This window comes from Lygodium microphyllum, chromosome 29 (assembly GCF_053477565.2).
Source record: "Lygodium microphyllum isolate KBCC chromosome 29, Lygodium_microphyllum_v1.1.10, whole genome shotgun sequence".
Lineage (NCBI taxonomy): Eukaryota > Viridiplantae > Streptophyta > Polypodiopsida > Schizaeales > Lygodiaceae > Lygodium > Lygodium microphyllum.
Window position 1 is genome coordinate 109,824,471 of NC_141163.1, and position 9,593 is coordinate 109,834,063.

The 9,593-nt window shown below is 41.4% G+C and overlaps 1 protein-coding gene across 1 annotated transcript; it reads right to left on the bottom strand.

Moving 5' to 3' along the window:
• Nucleotides 1-290: 290 nt before the first annotated feature.
• LOC148011012 (two-component response regulator-like APRR2) lies at nucleotides 291-4,967 on the bottom strand. The gene is made up of 11 exons (XM_087671751.1): nucleotides 4,216-4,967; nucleotides 3,936-4,015; nucleotides 3,717-3,789; nucleotides 3,468-3,514; nucleotides 3,227-3,304; nucleotides 2,094-3,125; nucleotides 1,860-2,000; nucleotides 1,244-1,492; nucleotides 1,103-1,156; nucleotides 890-979; nucleotides 291-739 (listed from the first exon to the last, which is right to left on the bottom strand). Exons 1-11 carry the CDS (start codon nucleotides 4,352-4,354, stop codon nucleotides 587-589), a joined length of 2,136 nt encoding a protein of 711 aa, XP_087527877.1. The 5' UTR covers nucleotides 4,355-4,967; the 3' UTR covers nucleotides 291-586.
• Nucleotides 4,968-9,593: the final 4,626 nt, after the last annotated feature.

The window sequence follows — 9,593 nt, forward strand, 5'->3', positions numbered from 1 at the left end:
GTACAGCAGGAACAGTCTTGGTCTCCAGCATTGCTGCTGCAAGACAAGACACAGGTCGACACGTGTGGACCCTGAAAGCTCGAGAGAGTGAAATAATCTGGAACCTTCTTCTCTCGGCCTGTATAATTAGTCCCGAGACTTGCATCATGCATGGATCATCATCCATTTTGTGCATGGATGATGCCACGTCACTTAAACGTTAGCATGCATAAAGGTGTATGTGGCATCACCAACATCGTCATCATTCACGGGCAATATTGAGGGCGGACCTTGCAATCTCAATTAGCTGCTTCACAGGACACATTAGTGAGATGACATTGTCTCTTGTGCTCCTCGACTCATTGCAACTGTGCATATGAGCTGCATACACTAATTGCATAGGTTACATTGCAAAGGGGAAAATTGCTTCTCTAGCGTCCATTAGTTTCATCTCCTCAAGTAACTCCAAGGTTTGGAGAAAGTTATTGAGAAGATAGTTGGAGAACATATTGGGCTAGAGTTTTATTGTGACGTTCAGGCTAAGAGTTCTTATGAACATTCCTAAGCTGCATTGTCGTCAAATTATGGTGGTTATGCTGTCCATGGGCTAGGAGGATACTGCAGGAGAGAGAGTCTGGATGCCTTGCCTTTGGAGCTCTGACACAACGCTCTCCCATGATGGAGGCTTCAAGCCCAAAGGTAGAGGAGTGAAAGGGTTCTTCAAGACTTCATTTATAGCGGCATCCACCGTCTCTTTGGCCTGCAGACATACACGGCGCACGCAAATCATATAATCAGACGGCATTTGAAATTAATCATGGGTCTCAGACTTGGCCGGCTGCTATGTAGGGACCTAACATTAAAGGATAGCTCTAATTTGTGAATGTAAAAACATGCCATCAAGCAATACCGGATGACACGAAGACATCTTCTCCGGTTGTTGCATAGGTTTTGTAGCCGTCCTGTTGCCAACTCCTGGCAATGGTGCAAGTGGCAGCCTCTGCAATGAAAGGAGACAGCATTTCCAGCTCTGTTGAATAAATGAATAATAACCTCTGTAGTAAAAGTCCAACACAAACAAGACTGTTCAACATTTAACAAGTTTGTAGATAGAGATACTTACCAAGACAGGCTGAGGGTAAAAAGGAGTCGGATGACCCCAGGCATCCATACATACCTGCATGGATGATGGTACAGACTGAGACAAAATTCTTGAAACATGTAGCTTGACCTTATGATAATATCCAACAAATGACCAACTCACTGGAGCAGGTTGGTGCCAGAAAGTCCCATCAGGAGCTTGCCATGGCTTGGGCCAGAAATGGTCAGGGGTTGGATGCCCCCAAACATGCAAAGCTGGGCCTCCACTTGGTGCAATGGGAAATGGTGCTGATCTAGAAACAGATTGAGCTTGAGCTGAAGGTCGTGGCATAGCCTCGAACTGTCGTCGCTGGTTCCAGGAGGCAGCTTCTACCTCCCTGGCATGAAGGTGCTTCTTATGAGACCTATATTTCTACAGGGAACAGACATTAATCAGTTTTGAGCGCGCTCGGCGGTTCTGACATATGTGATCTACAAGGACCACGTTGCACGCACGCACACACACACAAACCCTCTCTCTCTCTCTCTCTCTCTCTCTCTCTCTCTCTCTGTGTATGTGTGTGTGCACGTGCACATGCGTGCATGCCAGATATAAAACTGTCATGATATGAAACAAAAACGTTGGGATCTTCATACCTATCTAGATAGGGCATTTCACAAATTGCAATCTAACATTGCTCTAATATTGCTAAGGATAGGTTCCTGCAACACTCAAAATATGATTAAACATGTCACCATTGTTATAACAATGCTTGCTTGTGTGCAATATTTTAACAGACCTGCAAATGACTTGCAATATTATGTCGTGTCAAGCATTGCACTCCCATAAGTTCCAATATTCTAGAAGGGATAGCCTTGTCCACTCCCAATTGCTCGACTGCTTGTACAAACCGGCGATGGAGATCAGGAGTCCAATCAACCTGAAAACCAACGAAGATAAGGTGTTCAGGTCTCATTCATCACAGAACAACTCATGTGTCTATATTAGAGAGGATTGAAACACGCAAAATCACCTTCATTTTCTTTTTCGAGTGTAAGTTTTTGCTTCCCCTCCCACTGCTGTGGTCTGAGTCACTCCCATTATCCGCCTTTTTTTCAAAATCAACATTCGCAGCACTAGTGCTACTTGACGTAGTGGTAGAGGTGCAAGTCATTGTGCTTGCTGATGGTGGCATTTTCGATGCATTGATTATGGACAAGTTTGACGCAGTAGCAGTAGCAGCCATACCAGCTTCAGCCTTGGCAACCTCAGCAAGTAAAAGAGCTTCTTCATCAGCTTCTTGCATGTGATGGTTTCCTCCATCAACATCATCCAAGCAATCGAAGCTCAAAACCATGCTTCCATCAGCAGACAAATCATCAAGTATGCTTGTATCTAAACCGGAGAGCTCACTAACCATATCACTGGATAGTGTGATGTCTCCTAGATGACAATCAAATTCTAAGCCATCACAAAGCTTGGGATCAAGGCCCTCAAAATCATTTGCATTGCATTCATCTCCCTCAGATTGGTCGCCTTGGTTGACGAAGCCATGTATATTGTCTGCAGAATCCTCCACCTCTGTCTTTACCTCCGCAACGTGGGTGCTGCAATCATCCACAATATCACTGTCATTCTCAGCTTTAACACAGTTGATAATCCCCTGTGACAGTAGAGAATCATCTTCTTCTAGTTTCACTCTTGTAGCTTGCTCAATCTGGGGTGTAGAAGGCCCAGGAGAAGCCAATGGAGAAGACAAGAGAAAGAGATTGCAGTCGAGACAAGGCTTTTCTTGATCTTCTACATGGCCGTCATCCTGTGACCCATCTCCTTGTGGCATGGTTAAAAAGGGAGGATCAACATCCATGTTGTGCAAAGCGGTGCATGGTTGAGAATCTGTACTTGCAGCATTCGGAAAAACTGAGTTATCGGAGGCTGATGCTGAGCTCTGGGAGTAAGATGAATTGTCTGCTGGGTGAGATCCAGAAGAACAGACAGGGCTAGTGACAGGACTGTTGGGGGGTGACAGACGCTGTGGGATCACCATATCTCCGCTGCACAAAGCCTGCATTAAAAAAATTTAACAAATGAGCAGAAACGAAGTAAAAGCCCGAGGGGTAGAGAGAGGGTGAGAGGGGCGGCCTCCCATCGGAGTGCATTACTTACCTTTCGAAAGACGTGCTGCCAAATGGTCTTGAGCAGGTCTTCTGAGAGGGGCTTCTGCAAAAACTCCGAAGCTCCAGCCTGCATACACAGCAGCTTGTAAGTACACAGAACAGAATATGCTGTGGGCACCCCCCAACAGCAAACAGTAGCACGGCGCACACCCATGTGATGACATGAAGAGCATGTACTAAAGCAGTACATATAAAAGCAACACACAACCCAAAGCCCCTTTAATACTCACCGCAATGCCTTCCATTATAAAGCTCACGTTCTTGGTCTTAGACATCACTGCTCGAAACATAACACGTAAGACGTGAGAGAGAGAGAGAGAGAGAGAAGATAAGATGAATGGATAGATAACGATCAATGCATCAGTATTTTGAAGTGATATGGGTGAATTTATTAAGACTGTGACTATTCTCGGATCAACTGGCTGATAGGGGGGATTGCTCTTCTTTTTGCTTCCCTTTTTGGGGTCCAAAAGACTCACGGATTGTAGGTAGATGTTGGCTGACAGCGCGCACCAGCTTGAATCGATCGTGTGCATCGTTCGAGGTCTCTTGCTGCAAGCCAGTTTCGAAAAAATAAAGAAAATATTGTCAGCCGATGATCGGTCCAGAAAATCCATTCACATGATGGGATAATTATGGTATGATTAGCTTAACGAAGATGATCGCCATACCCTCTGTCTAATGCCAATCTGCCTTACCTCGATCAGAGCTATGTGAAAGGAGCTGCCTCTCTCCTCCAGAGCTGCCAATGCCTGTTGCCCACTTGAGCATGGTGTCACTGAGACCAGTTAAAAGACTAAGAAAGATTAGCCATTAATGGTTCGGTGGTTCGGCGGATTAAACCTGACTAAAATATTTTATAATTGTGCTAGCCAGCTGGGGCGTCCTATTGATCTCTGTAATGAGCTGTGCCGACAGATGATTTAGAATCAGTAGCATTTCTTATGATCGACCTAGTGCTGGTTAGATTTAATTTACCCTTGTGATCGCAAGCTGCCAGCTTCACTTTGGCCTCTTGCAGGGCTGCATCATCATCATCAACCAGGAGGACATGGAGGCCTTTAGGGAAATCCTGCCATCCAGGGAAGCTCTGAGAGATGACTGCTTGAGAAAACATGGCGATCTAATTAGTGCGGTTAACGGAGCTGTTTCTCTCTTCTCCTCCTTATTCTGTGCTTCGGCACAAGATCAATGGACCAGACACGGTACTGATCCTGTTTTTTGCACTGTACATGAGGCGAGAATGGCGTGTGCCCTACACGTTCCCAAACTAGGGCCAGCTCAGTACTGCAGCTCCATGGAAGAGGGCTCTCAGAAGCACACACGCTCTCGTACTCAAATGACTCTCTCTCAGTCTCGCTTCTCTCTATCTGTCTGTCTGTCTGTCTCTCTGCGCCTATGGTGTTCAGGATAGTCTCTTCTCTGTTCCTCTAAAGGAAGGAGACAGTCGAGCTTGAAGAATAAGAAGACCCCTGCATCAGCCAGAAAAACAAGTTGGCCACAGCCATGAATTCTCCTCTTCTTTTCCTTTTCGTTTCCAATAATTCACACGGTCTCCAGACTCTCTCTCTCTCTCCCTCTCTCTCTCAGTTCGAAGGTTAAACTGCTGTAATGGATAGGATATGTATTATGTAAACCTCTCTCCCCTATGTCGCCCTATGGATATGATATGTATTATGTAATCTCTTTCTCTCTCTCTCTCTCTCTCTCTCCCCGAAGATATAAATCATCATCATATCATATCATCGTATACTTGTGAGACTTCAAAACCTTACTCTATATCTCTCTCTCCCGAGTCCCCCTCCCCTCCTTGAGACCTGACTCCTGAGCTTGACGATGATTATTATTATTCAGAGGTGGCCCCCGCACTAGAAGACAAGCTTGTCACCGTCCGATCTTGTCTTCCATCCTACGGCCACAAGCACACATGCAAGCCTTCGACGGTTCGACCCCACCCATTGCCAGAAAGGGAGGCCCCATAGTCCTCCATTCTACTGGTGTAAATGCACTCGGGATGGGAGGGTCTCTCAGAATCTTCTGTTGTTCGATGCCCTACCTACTCTTCCTCTTGTAGGGCTCCTGCCACAACCTATTAACTGCGTTTGGATTGACTGGGCCCCGCATTTTATTATTGCCTATGTGTCTGTACACACACACACATATATATATATATATAAGGCTTGCCAAATTGCCAATATATGCATGTCGACATTACGGTTTTTCGTGTTTTAAGAAATTCACCCTAGGAAAATTACGACCATCGTGGATTTACTGCGGCTGCGGGAGAGAGGGCCGGTCCGGTCCCCTCACGTCCAGCTTTTGATTCGAGCCCTTTAACGGCCCGCGGCATACAAAATCAATCAATCAATCTCTCTCTCTCTCTCTCCGTATCACACGTACTACGCTACGTAGGTGTGCTGTCTTCCCCTGTAGAGTCGTATACTGTCTGTATATACTACGTATACTCGGTAGCAGTAGTGCTCTGTCTTTCCCTGTAGTCGTATACTGGAATCAGGTAATCTCTGTCTGTGTACTACGTATACTCGGTAACAGTAGTGCTACACTAGAGCCTGTTCGCCTTTCTACAAGTCAAACTACCTCAAGTTTAGGTGGCATGCAAACATCAAATTCGAAGGTTTGCCCAACTTCTTATTTAGCAGGGCTTGTTTGGAAATACAATTGCACCCTTTCTCTCGCAGGATAAACCCCTCTTGAAGGCTGTTGCAACAATATTCAAATTTTAGGCTTGGTGGCATGCTATGGCCTTTTTGCCTCGTCACACAAAATGTGATTGCTTTAATTTGAAAGTCTAGTCAAGTGGTCTAGTTTGGCAACCATGTTTTTCTTCCTTTTGAGCTATCCCTAATACAGTATTTGCTTCTCTTTGGCATTCTTATGCCACAATGTACACATCCTCATTGCACATATGCAAAGTGTCATAAAGTTGCCATTCCTTGTGCCCTAGCCAAGACACACATGCATGATGATATTCACCTTCTCATCCCATTCTTCATGACGAGAATCCTCTGTACTCACATGCAAAGTGTCATAAATCCACTGTACCACATGCCATATTAAAACATTAGACATGCGCTCAACTTCCACAAATCATGGTGATTAATATAGCTTATGTGTTGTTAGGGGTTGTGGAGATTTGCTCCACCTTTTTCATAACTTTCATTTTTCAAACACATAGAGGGTAGGGATTGGGATGTGCATACATTTCTCTCCTTTCTTCGCAAATTTTTACATATGCATGTGTGTTGCGGTTATCAATTAGGGATTCACCATAGCAAATGCCTACAAGTGGCAAGGGCAAAGATAAGTAAACATCAACTTTGTATGCAGATCAATTCACTTGCATGTGATAAGGTTGTGAACTAATGTGTGTGTGTGTGTGTGTGTGTGTGTGTGTGTGTGTGAGCCCTGAGCATATGCTTAGCCTATGCTAGGCATAGCCAATGCTTGGTGCGGGCTAGGCATAGGCTAAGTCTACACTAGGTGTAGGTTAAGTGTATGGTGTATGTAGATTAAGGGTGTCTAAGCTTACTAGTATGCCAAGCATGTCAAGAAAATAGGTAGCCTATGTTTGATAGGATAGTAGGCATCTACATTAATAGGGATCTTGCTCTCTGCAAGGAGTTAGATCCATGCTAATTTTTTTCTTGACATTTATATATATACGTATTAGTATTTTTCTCTACATATAAGGGAATATGCATTGGTATACTAGTTACCATTTATTCACAATTATTTCGACACTATTTTTTATGCTTATATCGACAAACTCAAACTAAAGATTCTATCGATATACATTTCAATGGTGGAGCTTGACATTTTAAAATATTTTTGTGTGTATTTTTGTCATGGATCACATCAATACATGTTTCATCCCTTGTAGTGAATGTGAAATAGAGTTAGCACATGAAGGAATTAGTGGGATTGTACCACATAACAAAAGATTGGATACAACTATTGTACTTGTGTGGTATATTCATTCTTGGACATTGATAAGAAATGAGGGTGAAAAATTTAGACTTAGGTCTCACTTAGTTCTAAACTAGAATCCCATATAGGAGGGTCCACACACAACCCAATGGCCTCTAATCATGGTTTAGCCTTAAAATGTTTATATATTCTTGTCTTGAATAAAAGGGATATAACTAGTGCAATATCCAATCATGTGCTAACAATAGAAAATGCCTCTTTTTATTAGCATGTGCTTATAGTGTGATTAGGAGAGTGGTTCATATAATTGATGTCTGATAATGCATTTGCTACTACATTGTACATGATCACTATTGTTAAAGCTTTGGATATTCTCTTTGACTTGTAGAGAAAGTTCGAGTCTCCAAGAGACTCTTGACGGGCATAGATGCACCTAGTAAAGGTCAAATTAAGGCACCCACCAACTTTAGGGAGAGTTCCTTTAGGCAAAGAAATGCACCAATGCCTTCCATATATCTTACTTATAGATCTTCAATTATAGAGTGCCTAAAAAATAAATACTAGTTACTTGCACAAAAAATTTGGATACAAAAATTTTAGTTTAGAAACTCAAGTAACAAAGATTACTAAAATCAATGGAATCTCCACACTTTGAAACAACAATTAAAAAAATATTGATTCTCTAGAACTTGGTTGACTAGGTTCATGATTGATTGGGGGTCCCAGATGGACACTTGTGCTAGATTTATAATGTTGTGAACATATATTAAAACATTATAGACTTGACTTTTTCTCAATAAAGTGAATTTCTTTTATGAAGGAAGAAGAAGAAAACATTATCAAGGTAGTAGAGGTGGAAGAAAGATGTTGCATTGAAATCTAATAATGATAGGAGTTTTGTGGGTTTGAGTGGAATTTTTTCTTAAGGTTTCTTAATTACTAAATTTCAAATTGAAGACTCAATTTAGTTTTATGTGCGATTAGATGCTAGCTTTTCTTTTGAAATAAAGACTTGTAACTAAAAGCTCTTTTTGAGAAGATTATTTTCCTAAATCACTCCTTTAACTTCTTAAATTGCTTTAATGTGCTTTACATAACTCTTGAGTTTAAATAATATGCATGGATGGGTTCCACATTGTATGTATTACATCTAAAATAATTAATGCACGTTAATTGCTCTAAATGTATGGTGCTCAAAGTATTTTATAAACTTTTTCCTATTTAAAAATATTAAACCTCCCAATTTTTATGCAAATATGTGACATAAACATCCATATACGCCATATAAGAACTATTTATGATTGAAAATTTGTAAAAAAGTCAATTGATTGAAGCATAGATATCCATCATGATCGAGTGCATTAAAATGGGATTAGATTTCCATGCATTACATCCATGCATGCGCGCACACGCATGTGCACGCGCGCGCGCACACACACACACACACACACACACTCTCTCTCTCTCTCTCTCTCTCTCTCTCTCTCTCTCTCTCTCTCTCTCTCTCTCTCTCTCTCTCTCTCTCTCTCTCTCTCTCTCTCTCTCTCTCTCTCTCTCTCTCTCTCTCTCTCTCTCTCTCGCCACTTGCTTTGGTATGTCTTTACTCATCCCTTGCACAGCCTTTTTAATCATTCATGGGTAACTTGACTACTTGAAACTAAATAGAAAATAGGCCATTGGTTTGGATTAGTATTTGTTGTCATAATAGTCTTATAATATTCTTAATGAGTAGTAAATTTTGATAGTTGATGTAGCATATTCGAATGCTAACTAGTTAGTTTGTGTATCTTTTCATTCTGCTCTAGTTGTGCATATATGGCTACTCTATTAATATGGTTAATTCCACTTCCATTGCCAATAAATATGCATATTAAGTATAAATATTTCAATTTTTAAATGCAAGAGATTGCAATCCTACTCGAATAATATTCACCTAAACAAACATTTCAGGATTAAATAGTCTATGATGAATAATACCTCTATAATATGTTTGTTACTTGCTGCCTAAGCTAACGGCCATAGGGAAAGGAATAGCTATAGCTTGAATCCCGAGTCTAAATAGCTATTCTACAACTTGATTTCTTGCACTTGTAATAAACAAGATTTTTGGTGTTTATAATAAGAGCTCGTAATTTGACTACAAGCTTGATTTACATTATTGACTAACATTTTTATGATGAAATGATCTATAACTTGCATATATTGTGTAGCATGCAGACATTTTTGTGATGAAATGATCTATACTATAACTTGCATATATTGTGTATCATGCAGACATAAAGAGCCTTCATGTAGCTCCTATCCCTATGTTAAAGTTCCAATTTCAAAGTTACTAATCCATCCAAATTTCGCTCATTAAATTTGAATTGTTGAAACCTTTTGATGAATGTAAATTAGGTTTTGCAAAT